We start from the raw sequence: 20,676 nt of genomic DNA, 5'->3' as shown, positions 1-20,676 counted from the left end.
AATTCGTGATGATGATTGTAACATAAGTTGAGTTACACATAGTATTGGATAACCAATTTGTGATGATGACTGTAACACGAGTTGAGTTACACATAGTATCGGTTAACCAATTCGTGATGATGACTGTAACACGTGTTTTGAGTTACACATAGTATCGGTTTATCTACAAACGTCACAAAAAATACGTCATTTTTTGTGGCGTTGATCTAATCATGTGACGCGCACTTTATACTTGGTTTTTTGTGTACTGTCGTAAATTTATGGGAGGTGTCCGTTGTTTCTGCGGTTTGCATGTTGTAATGTACTATTATATCATTTGTTTATGTATTTCTCCGTTCTAAGTTTTCTTGCTTTTATTTGTAGTGTATTCCTGTCACGTAGTGTTATCATTTTAGCGGTATTTTTAGCATTGCCATATAAGCGGGAGGATGGCTAGCCATATAACCAGGTTCAACCCACCATTTTTTTCTTAAAATGTCCTGAACCAAGTCAGGAATATGGCAGTTGTTATCAAAAAGTCCGTTTCTATGTATGTTGGCGTTTGTTGCAGTTTAATGTTTCTGTTGTTCCGTTGTTTTTCTCTTATAGTTGATGTGTTTTCCTCGGTTTTAGTTTGTAAACCGGCTTTGATTTCGCTTAATCGATTTATGATTATTGAAAAGCGGTATACTACTGTTGTCTTTATTTAACTAATTCGTCATGATGACTGTAAAACGAGTTGAGTGCCGTATTGAGCATATCCTTAATGGAAAATGTTTTGTTTTAGGAGCTAACCCCTGTAAATGATAATGTGACCATGGACACGTACATCCTACCAATTGAGATCGTTAAATGCCATATCACGATGGGAAAGAGAGAAATGATTCTTCTCAGAAATAGGAAGTTGACTATAGGAAAAATATTCATATGGAAGTCCATATAAAGAACAAAGATTTACAAGAAAACCCGTTTTTTTCGGTATATACAAACAAGTTTATCATATATTTAAAGTACTCACTTGGTATCTTTGATGAGGTTGTTTAGAATTTATATGTGCACTTAAACATTCTAAAGATTCAGTGCTGATTGGTTTAAGCACATCTCTAGAATAACTAAGATTATTAAATAGTTCTAGAGATCATGAACGTCTTTTTCAGATGTATGTCTTCAAATAAAACAACTTAAATATAAAAATTATTGCACTCCTCATACATTACTCATCATATGCATGAGGGAGTTGCAACCTTAGCTTTAGCACAATTGTATAATTTTATGAACTTGAGATTTAAAGACAAAATGTATCTATTAAATGTGGATATATTGAAATTATTTATCGAAACTGTAAAAATATTTTCAGTTATGAAATACGTTTATCATAATGTCACACGGGTTTCAGTCTTGTGTCGGAAGTAAGGAAGGTAGACGATGAAGATATATTTGTCAAATAAAAAAACACAAATACAGAGTGATAACTTTAATCAAATGACGAATAATTCTGACAAAATTAAATTGCAAAGTCTAACGGACAAAAACAATTGAAAAACAACTAAAGGAAAACTCAAATAATTGAAGGAATATGTGGTATGAAAAGGGAAGGTGATAAGAAACAGATATGTATCACAAGTTATATATGAGGCAATGTTTTCCTCGTTCAGATTCTTTGATAAGTGTCAATAACTGTCCTATACTGACTTCATCAGTGAAACAAATACAAGGGAAGTCGTACCACCATTTTTTTCTTAAAATGTCCAGTACCATGTCAGGAAAATGGCAGTTGTTATCTTATAGTTCGTTTCTGTGTTTGTTGCATTGTCGTTTTTTATATGTTCACTTCAGTGTTTCTGTTGTTTCGTTGTTTTCCTCTTATAGTTGATGTGTTTCCCTCGGTTTTAGTTTGTAACCCGGATTTGGTTTTGTCTCAATCGATTTATGACTTTCGAACAGCGTACTACTGTTGCCTTTATTTAGTCGTACTACTTTACCACAGACAAAACCTTGTTATGTCTGCTAGTTACCCATAAAGAAAAAAAAAGGCCTCACAAACTTGAAAATCAAAAATCGAGACAATTCAAATGCCAGCAAGGTCTTTAACGCATGCGGGAGATAATACCAAATATTAGGTAAAATAAAAACAAAATACAAAAAGTGAATATCTATGACGACGTTTAATAAATGAATGAATGACTGCTTATACCAAATACAAGAAAGATGTCCTCTGATATCAATCCATTAAACATCACATGCAATGTGACAAAAGTAGATTTGTAGTTCGGCTGTGTGTTTTAAATAACGGCAAGGGATACGTAACAATAAGAAACTATTCCATCTCAGCTTTGGTTGATAAACCGATCTGTTACCCTGATTTCAAGCTTCTTCGATGTCCTCGCTCCTAGAATAAAGTTAAAGACGCTAGAGACAAGCTTTACTCGTCCGACTTAGTGCGTTAAGTTGTTTTATAGGATTTAAACAACCACTGCTCCGATGAAATGTTATTTTTTATTCTTTATCAAAATTTAGAAATTTAGATTTCTGACGATTAAGAATATTACATGTATACACCAACTTGGTTGTCTTATAGGCATTTTTGATATAGAAAAGATAACATAATGTTTCAACGGGTAAAAAAAATTAATACCTGTAAATTAGTTGTCCTTCAATACATCGAAACACGCCTATGATAAGGATGAACATTAACAAAACCTTGGTTATTCAAGTATTCAAATAACTTGAATTCGTTACGGATATATTAAGGCATAACGCCTAAGTTTTCAAAAATTCCTTTGATGGTTCTGTTTCACAACTGTTTTTTTTTTTGGAAAAGCAATTCGTGATCACCGTAGAAGAGTTTAACAATTTCAGAGGTTTTGTCATCTGTCCAAACATACACGGCTAGGAATCTGACTTAATTCTCTCGTACAGACAGTGTGTTAAAGTCGGATGATTGCTGTGTTTCAAAATATATAGTTGTGTCTTAGGTTTGAAAACAACTACTAAAGTGTCGGAATTTAGAATTAAACTTGTGGTTTGGAAGTTAAAATATCGGTATTTGCTAGATGAGATTGAAATTTATGATAAAAACATTTATAAGTTTGCGCTTAATTCACGTGTTATTTCCTGTTCATATTCATTCTTAAGTTAAGGTTTTTCGTATAAACTGAAGGTCAGATTTTGATAAGCAGCATTTTTTACCTTATTTTGGGGAAATCTGAATTCAATATTCAAATAACTGGGTAGACTAGTTTACTACTTCAAAATAATCCAAAACTATGGTTCAACCTTGGTTCCAACTCCCTAGACGAAGTTATCCGTAGATGGATTTGTGTATTCTTTTTGGTCATAAAGAAGGTAAATCCAAACTAGCGCCTCGAACGAAATTAAGTTTTTAACAATTACTTTTCATTCGTTATATTTTGAGCAAAAAGATGTATCAAATATTTCCATGCATTATTTTTCTGGGAACTATTTCCTTTTAAAGCTGCAGTCGTTTCAGTACTCTCCAAGTCTTAAAATATTAAATTTCTTTCCAAGTCTCTGTTCCAAATGATCTATTACGGTTTCAATAAATGACAAAGGAACACGGCCCTTCTAAACTAAGATGCAGAGGGATATGCATTATCCAAAATGTTTTTTTTTAATTTTGTACAAGAATGGACAGTTTGAAGAACTGAAGGATAAGTTCTGAAATTCCACAACTTAAACCGTCGCAAATACTTAAGGCAAAAATGTCAAACATTATAAACCTTGAAATATTACTAACATCATTTTCCGTCGCTTATCTTCTCACCATAGACTGAACGGATTGTTCCTGTTTGATAAAGATATGACGTTCTGCATTTATCAATACGTCTAGCATCTATTGAACAAGGTCACTTGATAACTGTTCCTGTCTGTCAACATATCACTAAGAATATTCACCATTTTGTGTACTGCCTTGTTGCATTGACTTGATGGTCTAACAGGTTCTTTGTTTTTGGGTCTTAGCAGTTTTGCTCTCGAACGTACCTTACGATGATTATTTGCTATACATTTATGATTAGTATCAGAAAATATTTAAAAACAAAACTATTTGACTGATTTGATTAAGGGGTTATTTTGTTTGGTGTCCTGAAAGGTTCTGTGTTTGGGCTTCTCACAACTTTGATGTCGATTGTACCTTAGGATGACTATTTGTTAATTAATAATCAAATTCTATAAGCCTTAGGAATGGAATCTAATTTCAATTCAACAAATGGTTATAAAAAAAGGTATTGGTGACACCCTTTTATACTTTTCTTAATAATCGCATTCATCAAGTTTTAAGTCATGGTAATGCTGAATGGTTAATATTAGGGACTTAGTATTTGACCAATGATGATGATCTCAATTTAGATATAAGGCAAACACTCATACAAACTAAATACAGTTTATTGAAAATTTCAGGAATATTGACGTTCCTACATCATCTGAAGAAAAAATAAAGCAGATTTAATTAAAGGTACATACAAATACGTATTCTAACATTTTTTTAAAATACAAGTTTTTTTTATTTAAAGATTGGATATTCATCATTTCATTATGAGGGTATTTAAAATTAGAAGCCATTACAAAAGCTGTTCGTTAGTGAAATGCCGCCTGAACTGTTACACATACGGAGTGTGAATGTTCTCTTTCTCAATTGTTATCTCGTTTCAAATGTTATATTTGTTATTTCGGGGTCGTCTATAGCTTGTTATGCGGTATCGGTTTTGCTAATGGTTGAAGACATACAATGATATATAAGTACTGACTTCTTTCTTCTTAGTCTCTGGTGGAGAGTTGTCTCATTGGCAACCATACTTCATCTTCTTATTTTGTTATTCTTTGACATGTTTATATTTTGCAACAAAGAGTTATCGATTTTCAAACAATTTCATCTATCAAAACCTTGTTTGATCTTGAAATTTCGGCAAAACATATAAATATTAGTGATTCCATCTTTACTTAATTTTACGAAGTCTATTTTCACTTAATTGCGTTAAATTCTTTACTAATTAGTTATTTTTTAAGGATACTCATGACAGTTTACGCTTAAAAAAATATCTACTTACACATATCGCTGGCATTTTCATTATCTTTGCATCTGGCTTTACAACCATAATTCCAAAATACTCTACAGTCAATTTAAGGCCATCTGAAAAAAAATACAGTTGTGATATCTCGACCTAATAAATTAGGAACAATTCTGAAAATCTCTGCACATTTGTAAATGATTATGTGTCAGTTTTTCTTTTAAAGATATACTTTAAATAAGTTATTATTTGGTGGACGGAATGATCATACATTGTGTTTTATTTTGATGATATGTCAAAACCATAAGGTCAAAGTTAAGTTTTTCATATTGAGCGAGTTCTGTTATTTATTTTGACAACAAGTCGTTTCAACGATATGGCACCCGTATATGCTTGAACTGGCTGAAAGCAAAACCATGATGCACATTGTATATTTTTGTCACAGTTTAACAAATTTCAGATTTAGACAGATTTAGACTTTTTGAACAGACAGAGAGAGAGAGAGATAGAGAGAGAGATATTTAAACTCACCTCCACTCGGCAGTGTTCCAGTAGTTTCGTACATAAGTGGTATACATCCATCGTCTATTACAGAAAGGTATGTCAAGAACCCATTGCCATTCATCCGGTACATAGTGGTGGGTATCTTTTTTGCTCCAACACCAATGTAGGATTTAGAAACTGTTGCATTCTCTATAATTGTAATGATAACATTGCAAATTTGGGTTTGTATTTGACAGATAAAATACTATCAAGGTCCAGTTTTAAAACGGAAACTCAAAAACAAAATCGTTAAATGTTAACAAAGTTCCAAAACTGATGTATAATGACGCCAAATTTGTATTTAAAAGACACATATGAAATTGCTTCTTGCAAAATACGTTAGTAAAAATAAATATATTGATAAAGATAATTTTGAAGGAGTTTTTGTTTATGTGAAGACTCACTCACAAACTAAACGAGTAAAAAAAAATGATGTTGAATGTCTGAGTGTAAGACCGAGTTTACACTCCGATAAATTTAATTAAGATAATCAGTATGCTTATAAGTATAAAAACACTAAAATCATTTTCCGATAATAAAAAAGTCTGCAGCGTGACCAGCACTTACAGAAATGTTTCAGCTTTTATATGACGGCATGAAATGGGTTCATTCATCTATAAACTTTTTTGTTGCCTCCTCATGTTGGAATTGATAAAAATGACAGACTAAAAATTTGTCAAAATGATATAATTATTTACAAGTCATACATTTGAGGATGAATCACCTATTGATATTAGACAACTGGTTGGTAATTAGTGGTTCTAAGGGAAACATTTCAAAACTAAAGGGCCAATTTTCGTTGCATTTACACCAGGATTATTTTCGTAATTTTTTTTGAATTTTTACTTAAATTTATAGCATCTCAGCCTAATATGTCTTACACAACTATGGTTGATTTTTAAAGAGAGCTCAAAACGACAATCTTTTGACAACAACTTGGTATTGTCCGAAAATGTATATGAAGGACTATCTTTAACAAAACAAAAACTCTTCTGGAAGTAAAACTTTAAATTTTCTTTTGGATACATATTGATCTAGTTTGCTTAAAAAATCGTGTGTATTGTAAAATTCCAGTAAATCTTGCATTGTTTTTTATTATCAAAACGAACAAACCATTTCATAAAGCAAAACAAAACAGAAACAAACAAACAAAACAGTCGGACAATGTCTTAGGTAAACTTAAGATTTATTCAGAAACATAAATGTCAACAAGGTGATACCATTATTTAAACATACAGATATTTACGTTCAGATTTAACCTCTTTTGATTTAGTTATTAACATAAATGATATACATTTCTATTACATGAAAATTAGTTTGGGGTCTTACGATATTTTTGATGCAGAACGTCATTAACATGCGGCATGGGTATTGTAGTCAAAAAAGTGTGATAACCTATGAAAATAATAATTAAGAAATACAAATGAAAATACAAAGTATCACATACATATAATGAAAATGAATTTCTTCGGAATATGAATTCAAATATTGGCCTTAATGACATTCATCAATGAAATATAAGTTAACTCAAAGCTTTTAAAAGAAGACAGAAAAGCCGCTAAAATTACATTTACAAACGTGAAGGCCGACCCATATCCCTTCTCAAATTTGTATTCAGCCTGCATTATCTTAAATACTACTACATACCTGGAATACAATCTTCTCCTACCCCAGTAAAAAATATACTAGAATTATCACATCTTCCGTCTCCAGTCACTACATATTGGATACCCTAGTGGATTGAGAGAAAAATAATAATGAAGTTACAGACATGTCTATGTAGAAGGGTCGAGATACTTGAAGCATTTTATGAAAAAATAATTAAAATTTAGTATCTTAATGGCTGGCACACCATATTCAAATTATGAAATCAATATTTGAAATAAACAATATGTTTCTGTCTACTCGAAATAATCTAAAAAATGTGGTGCACAATTTTAAAAACCCGCGTTGATTCCTAATAATAAAAAACCCGAAAAAGTCTTCACGACATCTGAAAACTGTTACACGATATTTTTTAAATCTAAAAATCCTTTTGTGAGGTATTTTATGCAATGCGTTTAAACATGTCATTTCATTAGATATAACGGATATATAATATAATAAGTTAGATATTAAATATCCTATGATATATCATAATCAACTGAATCTGAAATTGAATCTAGAACTACTAAAATACAAGTTACATTCTTTTGAATTGAGTTGTACTCGTTTACTGCAATGTTGAGATACCCCGGGAATGAATTGATCCTATGACCATCAATGTTTACCTATATTTAGTATTGTAACACCACTGTCAATGGAAGGATAGTTTCTTTTTTTTTACTATAGTTTTACTAGAAGATCTTGTCCTGCTGATCATTTTTGTTGAAACAGTTTCTTCCTTTTCTCACTATAGTTTTACTGGTAGATCTTATTTTTTTTTATCATTTTTGAGTTTTCAGTTTCTCCACATCTTTATAGTTTCCGCCCACAAAATGTGTAAAAACGTCTTTCAAGGGCAGTAAATTCTATAAGGAATCATCTTAAGATTTTGGCAATGCTGACTTATTTGTATATTTTGTTCTTTGGTAATTTTTGTTGTTTACAGTTTCTCTGTATCTACTAAAAAAGAAAAGAGTCAATTTACCATTGTGATCATGTTTGCTTTTAAAGATGATATCATCTGAAACTACTGGGCCAAATTTAACCAAACTTGGCCACAATCATCAATGGGTATTAAGATTCAAAAATGTGTCCGATGATCCCGCTTGCCGATTAACATGGCCGACATGGCTAGAAATTGAACATAAGGGTAAGATGCAATTTATGTCAGTTAACCCGAAAAGCGCTATTAAAAGAGATAATCTGACAGGAGCAAAGTGTTCAAATGATGAGAGTTACCTAATGTCTAAGATATCAAAACTGTCAGACGACTTCTGATAGGAGTTGTTTGCCCCTGAACGACGAATTTTACCGATTTTTTCTTCATTTTTGCCAATTTTTCCAAACATTATAATAGATATACAGAACCTTTAAATGGCAAAAATAATAAACAAGACAAGATCTACAAGTAAGTCAACATTAACAAAATCGTTATTCGACTCCTTATTTAAGGTATTGTACTTAAGTACAGCTCTTTATAAGAACCAGGCAGAGTGCCATATACATGTGATATATGAGGGTTTCATTTTTTTTTCTATAAACTGCTTGGTAGGAGCAGTACTTGAATACTGCTCAAAAATTGAGTTTGAGTGGGAAAATATGAGTGGTTGTTATGGTACCAGACGCTCTATTTTTTGGTAGTTATGCGTAGTAAAACCTTTGAAAAATGAGCTAAATCACTACAATTCAGAGCCTGATTATGAATAGAATCAAACTTCTTTCAAAAATTATCATATATAACATTGATATAAATTGGTTTAAGCTTCATTTTAGTTAAGATTGCAGGTCAACCAAATTTTAGATTTTTTTTTTAAAATATACTAAAAAACACATATTTTCAACTTGTCTGAATCATGGATTTTTGTGAAATTATCAAATTTTTCCGAAAAGTGCAAATATGTACAGCATAGTTAGCACTGTAGTAACTAAGTTTGAATACTACTTTACCAAAATAAATAGAATATTGCGTGGCACTCTCCTTAATTTCATCACCATAGCAACGTATTTTTCCTTGGAAACAGAGTTATTATTTGTAGAATCCTACAGTATAGGGACCTCAATGTTCTCAAATGTTTCCAAACCTTAAAGAATTATCATAAAAGCATATATACTATAACTCTAGACTACCATCGTTAAGTATTGTTAACAACAGTTGCCATGGAAACAAATATCACCCATAACAACATCCAATCAAAAGATATATACTATAATTTTATGTAAAAAATTACATATAATTATGTAAATGATGTTCAATTTTCTAATGGGAATATAACTGCATGCTATGCTTTGTTTCACTAAAGGTCATGTCTTTGCTTTATGAGAAGGTTCAACAAAATTGAATATATACAATGTGGCAATTTTGTTTGTTTTTTTTTTTGTGGGGGGTAGTTTTTGTTTAAATCTTTCATAGATCCTTATAAGGAAAATTGAAAGGTTTAGCTAGCTATAAACCAGGTGTAATTCGATCACCATTTTCTACATACGAAAATGCCTATACCAAGTCAGGATTATATGACAGTTGTTATTCATTCGTTTGATGTGTTTGAACACTTGATTTCACCATTTGCTTAGGGACTTTCCGTTTAGAATTTCCTCAGAGTTAGGTATTTTTGTTATTTTACTTTTTGCTACAACATTTGGTCAGGTTTTGTTCAGAGTTTTCAATCTGGTAATCAATAATTATACATGAAAAGTTACTAACAGATGATGGACTATATGGGGATTGCAATATCTCATTCTTGCTTTTGTCAAGGGCCATACAATTATTGAAAGTTCTGGCAATATAATGTCCTTTACCACTTGTAAGAAATTACGAAATTTTGGCAAAATAATATAATTATAAATAAATAAAATAAATATAATGATAATAATAATAATAATGACTTTATATAAAGAAGGTGACCAATTAACATTCACTAATCTACATTGAGGCCCTCATAAAAAACATACAGAACAACTATTAAAGATATTACAATTTTTTAACATATAACTAAACTTCATGCTAGATGATTGTCTGTGGAAAAAGAAAAAACCAAAATAATACATTATTCACAAACATTAAAATGACAATGATAGAGTTGGAGAGTTGTTACATATCATTTATATAATCTACACATTTTCTTTTAAAAGTAACTAGATTTTCACATAGTTTTATTTCATTTGGTAGTTTATTCCAAAGTATTGAGGGGCTGTATGTGAATGATTTTTTCATCAAATTTGTATTAGGCCTCACTACAGCTAGATTATTATTTGCAGAAGATCTCAAATTTCTGCTGTGAAGGTTTATAATTGGACAACGTAGTTCTTTAAGGTAATTAGGTGCTTTATTATTGAAAATTTTATGAACAAAAATCAACTTATGAAAAGAAATCCTAGATTTGAAATTTAACAATTTCAGCTCTTAAAATATTGCTTTAATATTTAAACAGCTTGCATGTCTGCAGTTTTGTTTTGGTCATTTTGATTCGCTTACGATTATTTGGGACATTGTGAGTTCGATCTGCGCGTTCGTCAATTTGCTCTTCGGACTGTCCATACCGTAATAGAATTAAATTTGAATTTTTCATAAAATACAAAATCTTGTTTTTTATTTGTTTCTTTTTGTTTCAGAGTTTTTCTTTATTTATTATGGCAGTCCATAAATTCTTGTTTTTGATTCTGTTGCAAAGCAAGCAAGACATAATCATTGGTGGCTGGTTAAGTTAATTTCGCTTTTTCGCGATTTCGCCTTTCATATTTTATAGGTTAAAAACGCAAAAACGCGAAGTCGAAAACTCGAAAAACGAGAAGTTGAAAACACGAAAACTCGAAATGGTTTCTCTTCTTGATTTCGCATTTTGACTCTCCGATTTTTGTCAATCAGTTTGTATCTTTTGTTTAATTGGATTATGATTCATAATTTGAAGATAACCTGACTGAATTATATCATTTTCAAGAACTATTAATTTTTACAACGAGTTCTTAGTACTTATGTAATAACGATAATGAAATATATATTTACTTTAAGAGATTTACATGTTAGGATTAAACCAATTTTCAGTAAGACTCTCTACTTCCAATATTAATCATCTATATAAATCATATTTGTTTTTCATAAATTCTTCTTCTTCTTTCAATTTCTAGTGATCCTTCAATTATTTAAGATTATTCGCCGGGCGTCTACTATACAAATTTATATAATTTACAAGGTAACCAGAAAAAAAGAAACAAAATCAAAAATCAAAATAATGCATGTACATTTGAAAAATAACATTTAGATAAAACTATATACATTTGATAACAGTAATAGTTAAGGATAGAAAATAGGGATGAGAGAAGATTCTGGGATCATACTCTTGAATCCCTGTACTGTACTGCATGATAATTTTTGTTGTGGCAGATGATTCCAATCTATAACTGTAAATTGTTTTGTTATAAATCAGGCCGTTAGTTTTTTTAGTTGAATTGTTTCATATTTTTTATATATCGGGTCATTCTATACCTGACTATATGGTATTGGTTTTCTTTTCACTGCTAAAGGCCATACGATTGCCTATAATCAAGATACAGAATGCTTGACAGAATGGGACAGTAATTGACATGGGAACATGAAAACACGAAATCAAGAAGTGAAACAATTTCACGTTTTCGTGTTTTCATGTTTTCCTGTTTTTGACTTCGCACTTGTGCGTTTTTGCCTTGTTTTTTTCGCATTTCGACTTTTACGTTTTTTGCGTTTTCGACCTATATACTATGATAGGAGAAAAGGTGATATATTTGCTATTGCCGGGTTAGTTTAGAAAATAAAGTAGAACATGTAAAGTCGAACATAGTATATGGTATGTATTAAAGGAAAAGAAAGGGCTCCAGAAGGGTTCTCCTTAAATCACATGGTCACTTTTAGAAATTTCTTCAGTTAACCAGGCCATTTTAGGCAAACTATACAGTTCTAAACTGATCTTGTTCTCGGTTTTAAACATTCTAAAAGTATCAAACAAAGCAACGTAAAGCAAAACGGGCATATCTTGGGAATGGTTAAAATAACGCCACCAAAATTCAAATTTGATCTCTGTTTTGTGGTAAGAAGCATTGTGTATATGTTTCATAACATTTGATTGAAGCAAACTAAAGTTAGAAAATGGAAACCAATTTTGGGACGTACAGACGGACAAGGGTAAAACTTACTGCCCCCCCCCCCCCCTTGATGGGACTAGAAAGCATTGAAAATTACAAAGCAAAATAAGATTAGTATGTACTCTGCTGTTTCTAGTGTTGCAGTTAATGAAATAAGACCATGTGTGTAATTTGACTTTGAATTAACTGTTAATCTTGTATTTATGCACACATTCTCAGCTTAGTGATTTGATACTAAATCTCGGGATTAATTCACAGTCTATTATAAAGGTAACAGAGACGGATACAGGGTCCGAGGAAAGAGAGGGCGTTATTCATGAAAAGGTTAAAAAACCGTAGATAGAAGCAACACAATTTTTTTGACGATTCCACCTAAAAAAATGATACATTTTTACATGTTTACAATCAAAAAGGAAAGGAGAGGGTTTCAGAATGATTATCTATTCGTTTATCTCGGAGATCCAGAATTCCAATTGCAGAATAGTAGTACAACACAGGAGTTATTAATGATATGTTAATAGCTATGAACAGAATTCCATTACTGGACTTCTGATATCAACGATCCCTAATTGACTATTTGTTTTTTTAAAGTCCCCCCGACTTAATATGTGTTCAATTGGTCCATCCGTCTATCCGTCCGTCCATCACACTTCAGTTTCTGTTTGGAAATGCTTTGATTCTATTTTTGTTTGGTAAGCTTATAATCATATGTTACAGGTCAAGTTTGTGGTTCTTGCTGGTGGGAATACATCTCTGGCTTGTGTGTGAGTTATTGCATCAGGAAATTAAGAATTTTCTTACAACTTGTAAAGGACAATATTTATCTTGCCTTACCATAAGCCAGGGTAGGCTATTGCAATCCCATGAAGTTCATCATCTGATAAACTTATGTAAATTGATTATCAGATTAAGAACTGAAAAAAATCCGACCAAACATTGCAGCAATTATCTTTTCAAGGATCTATGAAAGATTTAAAAAATAAACCTGCCCCCTCCCTTTCCCAACCCTCGAACCCCAATGCTACATTACATATTAAATTTGTTGAACCTTCTGAAAAAGAACAGACAAGACTGAGTGAAGCAAAGCATGCAGTCATATTCCTATTCGAAAATTAAACACCCTCTACATATGTATTTATTTCACATAAAGTTCCATTTATACATCTTTTGAATGGATGATGTTTGTTTCCATGGTAACTATTGAAGTCAGCAACACTTAACGATGGTAATTTAGAGTTAGAGTATGCTTTTGTGTATTTTCTTATCGGTTTGAAAACAATTGAGGACATTTAAGTTCTTATACTGCAATATTCTGCGAATAATAACTCTGTTTCCAAGGAAAAAAATGGTTGCTATGGGGACAAAATTAAAGAGAGTCCCACGCATTTTTCTATTTAATTTGGTAAAGTAGTATTCAAACTTAATAATTTAAGTAAATAACTATGCTGTACACATTTGCACTTTTTTTTAAAAACACACGAGAAAATTTGATAATTTCACAAAAATCCACGATTCAGAAAAGTTGAAAATATGCATTTTTTGGTAAATTATAAAAAAAATCTAAAAATTTGGTTGACCTTCAATCTTAACTAAAATGAAGCTTTAACCAAGTTATATCTGAAAATTTATGAAAACAGTTTGATTCTGTTCATAATCAGGCTCTGAATTGTAGTGATTTAGCTGATTTTTTAAAGATTTTACCACGCTTAACTACAAAAAAATAGAGTGTCCGTTACCATGGCAACCACTCATATTTTCTCACTCAAACTCAATTTTTAAGCAGTATTCAAGTACTGCTCCTACCAAGCAATTAATAGAAAAAGTCTGAAACCCTCATATATCGCACTCTGCCAGGTTCTTACAAAGAGCTGCAAAAATGTTGATGTTTCCCTATTTTCGTATTTTTGCCGATTCTCTAAAAAACAATAATAGATAAATAGAAATTTTAAACATCAAAAATGATCAGCAAGACAAGATCACACATAAGGCATGATGGCCGAAATTTTTTAGAATGATTTCTACCATTATGTTTGCGTTGTTTGCCTATTGTCTAGAAATTCCGTATAGATAAGTAGAAACTTTAAGAAGGAAAATGATCAGCAGGAAAAGATTTACAAATACGTCAACATGACTGAAATTAATGGTGATTTTAACCAGAATGTGACCATTGAAAGATGTAGATGAGAGACAGAGGATCTTTATAACCTCTAATTTGTTGATCCTTTGCTGCTGATCATTGCTAATGTATGCAGTCTCTATCTACTAAAAATCTTACAAAATACTAGGTAAAAGTAGTGAAATTATAGTTTTTTTTTTTTTTTTGTTTTTTTTTTGGGGGGGGGGGGGTCTAATAGCAATATCTTATATCTTATTTCAGGAGTAAACTGGCAATTGTAATCATTTTGACTATTTGCAGACCTTGTTCTGCTCAGGATAGTTTTCATTCAAAGTGACATTTTCTAATTGAGTTAAAGATGATAGCCAAAATTGCAAGAAATTTGTAAAGAAAGTCAAATAATTAAAGGCAATCACACCTACAAAGAATTGTCCGACAATTTTTGTCGAAGTGAATGGTAGGTAGACTTTGTTTTGTTTTTTTACAGTTCTACCTATGTCCGATTTTCTATGTCAATATCTGTAAGATACTTTTACTTTACCCCTTGTTCTATTTTAGCCTTGGCAGCTTATGTTATTTTGCAGGCGGTATCATCATTCACATGTTTGTTAAAACTAGATACCAAGGATGGTTGTGAGCTAGTTCGGTTTCAATTTGCCCAGTTGTTTCTGAGAAAAAGATGCTTGTAAAAGTGAACGGACAACAACGGACGCTGGACAACGGACCCCAAATGATGAGAAAATTTCACATGGTTCTTTAGGACAGGTGAACCAAATCAGGAAAATTACTGAGTTAAAACAAATAAAAACAAACAAAACAACCACTGACCCAACGAATCAGTACTTATATATCATAATTAGGTAACTTACCGTTTGATAGTTAAGGTATATTTTTTGTTTTGTTAGCGTCCCGTCAGTAGCAGTCAGATTTTGGTAAACTGTCATCATACCGTGATCATAGTAGACATCCTGAAGAATCTGTAAAGAAAATACATTTTATAGGGAATTAGATATGTTTAGACATGTTACGTCGGTAAGATGATGCTAGGACTATTGTAGTTATCTAATATAAACTTTGATTTATTGGCCTGTATCATGTCGATACTTAAATTTTGGCAAATCATGCTTTCTCAGGATATTCATTACGTCCGTAAACTAGTTGATATTTAAGCTAAAAAAAATGAATAAACAATTCTTACCTCTAAATGAACTTGACCAGAGGCATAATTTGCAAAGTTTTTGCCCGTCCAGGATTTTGGTGGACAACATCCTGAGATAAACACAGGTAAAAGGACCAAAACAAGGCAACTTATCATCATACTGGCAGATTGAAATTCTATGTAAGCATTACAGCATTGATTAATATATGGTCAATCTTATGACGTAAATGTGTATTTCTCAAGATTACATAGATAAAGCAGAATCGTTTTGATAAGTAAATGTCATTATATAGTGATTCAAACAAAATATGATACTACTTATAAGATTTAATAATCTTTTGTCATTTTTATGAATGTCTTTAAATCCAAGAATTTAAGAGTTAATTTTAATAGCACTTGAGACTAGATTCAGGCAATTGAATTTGGTCAAAATATTTGATACAGGTTTGTTTCAAATGATGTTATATATAAATTCGATAAAACTATATGACCCAAACTTTGGTAAAACTACTCTTGATTACTTCATTAATAAACAACAGTCTTTGGGCTAAATTTTAAATTACACATTGTGAATACTCCTCAGTTCAAAAAGTGACATAAAACTATGGGCCAATTGCCAAAAAGTTTTGCTTGTCTAGTATTTTGGTGGACAACATCCCGAAGTTAAACCAAGCAAAACACGGCAAATTATCATTAGACTTGCAGATTGGTGGTTAGATTTATGATATACAGTATTTATAACAAAAGATCTTATTACTCAGCGACGGAAATCGGAAAAGGATTTTATAAAAAGTAAAATAGCAAAAATACCGAGCTCAAACCCATCAAACGAATGGAAAACCACTGTCATATTCCTGACTTGGTACAGGCATTTCCTTGTGTAGAAAATGGTGAATTGATCCTGGTTTTATAGCTAGCTAAACTCTCACATGTATGACAGGCGCATAGAATTCCATTGTATTGACAATAATGTGTGAGCAAAACAAACATAATAAGTAGAGTTGTCAAAAATTGGGGTACAGAAGTCAACATTGTGTTATAATCTTAATCACAATAAAAACAAATAACCATTTCAACAAAGAAAAACGAAATGGTATATAGACACTCTATAGACAAAGTACATAAGCAAAAATGAAAGATCAGAATATCAAAATGACCATAGCACAGTGACACAATGGCAGGATATATAACTACCGAGCCACGCCAAAAGCATATTACCAAAAATTGACTAAAAAGTCAAGATTAAAAATAAACAAAGACAAATAAAAACACTATAACACGTTATTAAGATGATAAAATACGTCAGTACCTATTATCTATACTTCAAGACCATCATGTATCATTTGTGAAGTTGATACGGAATATTTATCAACAAGGTCTTGGTATCTTCCGATGAACGTCTTTTTTGGAAAAAAGGACGATACGTTCTTTGACATAACCCTGGTTCAACAACTTTTTGTTTGTGAGTGTTGACAGGATACACATAATAATATATCTAATTACCTTGGAGGGTTCTTTTACTGGCGAATTCGATAAGATGTGAATCAATCAATATGTTTTTGTTATTATCATTTCTTATGTAGGTGTATTCCATTTCTTTGTGCAAAAATACGAACATACGTGTAACCGTCTTTGATTAATGCGTTACCCGTAAGATGCAAGGGCGTCGATGCATTCATACAGCACAGAGGTGTCAGATTTCAGCGATAAGGGAATACAGATTTTAAGTGCTATTTTCGAGTAACCTATGACATTTCTAATATGGTGCATCAATGATCTACAATATAGACCTACATATGTCAGTCCATATAATATATCCCTTTAACGCAGGAAAAGTCATCCAAAAATTCAAAAATAATTCTGATCTTTAAGATAGGTTGGTAAACACAAAGAAAGGCAACTCCATTAGGGAACATTATTTCAAAGATTTAATTTTTCCAGACTTCTCAGTCCAAATATGTATGGTGTCTAGGATGGCTATTTAGAAGTTTTAACTTTAACCTCTATGCAGAATATTCATTCACGACTAAAAACAAATGTTGTGAACAGCTTCCTCCGTTCTTCAACCAAACTAACAGCAAAATATTTTAACAGAAAAATTTCATATCGAGTTTTGTCATATCACGAGATATTCCTCAGAACTCCCGAAAGTATAGTTGTTCCTTCTGACATAGTTCACATAAAAACTATGATAAACAATGCTAGAGTATCTGTTTTTGATATTTATACAGTGGAAATAATAATTCAGAATATATTTTCCGTTTGGAACACACATTACATTTTCTGCCAATAAGGCCTCTGCCTCCAAATTGTTTTAGGTATGTATCATCACAACAATACCAGTGGATGCCGACAGGTCTTTAAAATATAAACTAAAATGAAGTGTTGTCAGATTCTTTTACACAGGATCTGTTCTTTAATCCGATTGGGTAAAATTTCCTCTCTATATCGTTTATGATAGTACAAATAGACGGAATATACAAAGGGGACATTCAAAACTCAAAAGTCGGAAAGAAACTTACAAAAACCATATCAAGAAGGAAAAACGACGAAAACACAAACAAGTCCTCAGTACACTACAGTTGAAAACAAGGCTATATAAGGGATTCTGTGAGCGGCCAAATAAAAAAATCACTTCCGACTCAAAATCCCAAAAGGAATTCACAATCACTGTTTTTGTGTGCATGCGGAGATTCAATGGCATCTGAAAAATAAAATAACTCTTTATAAATTCGGTGGGTTTGCAGCTTTTTTCAGAATTTATACTGCCTTCTCCTCTCTGGTTTCGGTGTTATGTTTATATCAGGTTTTACGTCGCACTTATATTGAACGTGTTTTGGTCAGTTCTTACAATGAAGATAAAAGATATCTGATCCATATATTAATACGCCCCGTAGGCGGCATGCTGGGTAAAAATTGATTCATTCTAAAACTTTCAATTGAAATTTTTCTGCATTTTTAAAACCTTTAATTTGTATACAGTTTAAAATCAAGCCATATAAAAAAATATCAGATATCTATCCCAAATCAATCACTACAGAATCGTTGTTGGCCATTGTTTTGCGTCTGACTATCACGTGGTCATGAATGGCTGAAATAGCTAATTCTTCAAACACGTGTATTGTAAATTCACTAGTCTGACTAACATAAAAATAAGTATTTATTTATAATTTTGTCTTTTTACTTCCATAGTAATGGTTTGCACATAAATTGGTCAAGAAAGATATTTAACATGGCTAAATAAAGGCAACAGTAAATAAAGGTCAATGGATGCCTGAAATTTAGTTGGATAGAAATGCTTAAAAAATTGTTTGTTCATCTGTACATCTGTACATTCGACTTCCCTTCCAACGTTGGTGTCATTAACAGCACATGAACTACTTGACAGAATGTTATTAAAAAAATTACAGAATTTTACTCACATGATTTACTTTTGTACCTATAACAAAAGTGAAGATAATTTCTAGATGGTTGCTTCATACAGTTGTCAAGCACCTGTCATCTTTCAACCTTTGTAATTTTATTAATTAAATGATCTGAACTCACCTAATATTTTGTGATGTTTCCTTTTGCACTTATCGCTTTCCTCAAACTTCTGAGGTTCGAATCATCAAGTTTTTTTTTAATTCTAAGGGTATATTTGGCCATATGTTACGAATTACTGTCTCCATCTGAGCTTTTGTGGTGATATTATGTGCCTGTTTTTTGCAGTTTAATTTTACACCACATATTCTCAATAATATTAAGGTCTGAACTTTGCTTTGTGGTGGCCATTCAATACCATAAAGTTAATTTTGTTTCATATACTCTTTCACAGAATTAGCTCTATGAACCGTGGCATTGTCATCTTGGTATATGCAAACTGACGATCAATTACAGGCCAAACAAAATTGTCAACAATCTCAATATACTTAAAAGCATAAATATTACCAGTAACAACAGTAAGAGTACTAATACCTTGATAGGTATCGCAGCACCAGATCATTAAAGTCAAAGTGTCATAGGGCCAGGAGTTAAGGATGTTCGCTACTCAGTTTCAAAATAACAAGCTTTTATAAAGACGGTTATAAATTGGTAGTATATAAATAAAGGAACTATAAAAGCAGAAAAAAATGAAGGGTCCATGTGCTTGTTTTCGAGAAATAAGTCATTGAAAATTTGGGGGAAATGATTCTCTCTATATTTTTCATTAATTTTAACATTGGCACCTTTTTTCTTTCAAAAACTATGAAAAAATAACAAGGATTTAATAAGATTTTCAAAGATGGCATTTTAAACTATATGTAATCAAATTATGAAAAGAAAAGTAGGGGTTAGTGGGCAATTTTTTTTAATGGTACTACATGGATAAAACCAGAGGATTCCGAATATCTGGCAAAAATTCAAAAACAATAGGAGCGAACATCTTAAGTAAGAAGGTGTCCATTCTTCGCCGGGTCGCCTCCAGACTAAAACACGATTATCCAATTTCCACCTTGCATTCATCACTCTTCATAAAAAATCCTCCACAGTGTTGTACCTATTCAATTTACACCATGCCAGCCTTGTTTTGACATTTGCAGCACGAATTATATTGGTTTTTATTTACAACACACATTGTATACTCCTCTTTATACAATTTCGCTAAACAGTATCCTTAGAAACGGGTTCTTCCCTAAATTCATTAAAAACAACAGTTATTTCATGAAACGGACGTTTCCTATTTGATTTGTCAGTTGTGCAAAGTTTGCAACTACCGCTTCTCCTCCTACAACACAAATGAGCAATTAATAAAGCTTTCACAGATCCTCTCAGGGCAATTTATGGACTTGCCATTGCTTTACCTCTGGGTACTAATGTTGTATCCGCAACTAATCGAATAGTCCTTCATTGAAGCTATATCTGAATTTTAACCATAAATTGCTTATGGTCAACTCCTATTTTGTGTTTTTTCTTATATTAGTTTTAAGGTTTTCCTTAGCAAACCTTAAAAGAGGGACGAAAGATACCAGAGGGACAGTCAAACTCATAGATCGAAAACAAACTGACAACGCCATGGCAAAAAATAAAAAGACAAACAGACAAATAATAGTACAGATGACACAACATAGAAAACT

At 31.8% G+C, this 20,676-nt stretch overlaps 1 protein-coding gene across 1 annotated transcript; it reads right to left on the bottom strand.

Moving 5' to 3' along the window:
* Positions 1-4,412: 4,412 nt before the first annotated feature.
* Positions 4,413-15,695, bottom strand: LOC127733551 (uncharacterized). Its single transcript, XM_052242896.1, has 6 exons — positions 15,620-15,695; positions 15,291-15,398; positions 7,197-7,281; positions 5,538-5,699; positions 5,046-5,128; positions 4,413-4,421 (listed from the first exon to the last, which is right to left on the bottom strand). Exons 2-6 carry the CDS (start codon positions 15,366-15,368, stop codon positions 4,413-4,415), a joined length of 417 nt encoding a protein of 138 aa, XP_052098856.1. The 5' UTR covers positions 15,369-15,398; positions 15,620-15,695.
* Positions 15,696-20,676: the final 4,981 nt, after the last annotated feature.

This window comes from Mytilus californianus, unplaced genomic scaffold (assembly GCF_021869535.1).
Source record: "Mytilus californianus isolate M0D057914Y unplaced genomic scaffold, xbMytCali1.0.p SCAF_3, whole genome shotgun sequence".
Lineage (NCBI taxonomy): Eukaryota > Metazoa > Mollusca > Bivalvia > Mytilida > Mytilidae > Mytilus > Mytilus californianus.
This window is presented reverse-complemented; position numbering and strand designations above follow the sequence as displayed.

Coding starts and splice junctions, on each gene's coding strand:
- LOC127733551 (XM_052242896.1), bottom strand. CDS start 15,368: ATGATGACAGTTTACCAAAATCTGACTGCTACTGACGGGACGCTAACA. Junction 5,700..7,196: donor AGGAGAAGATTGTATTCCAG/GTATGTAGTAGT, acceptor TTACAATTATAG/AGAATGCAACAGTTTCTAAA. Junction 5,129..5,537: donor TGGAACACTGCCGAGTGGAG/GTGAGTTTAAAT, acceptor ATTTTTTTTCAG/ATGGCCTTAAATTGACTGTA.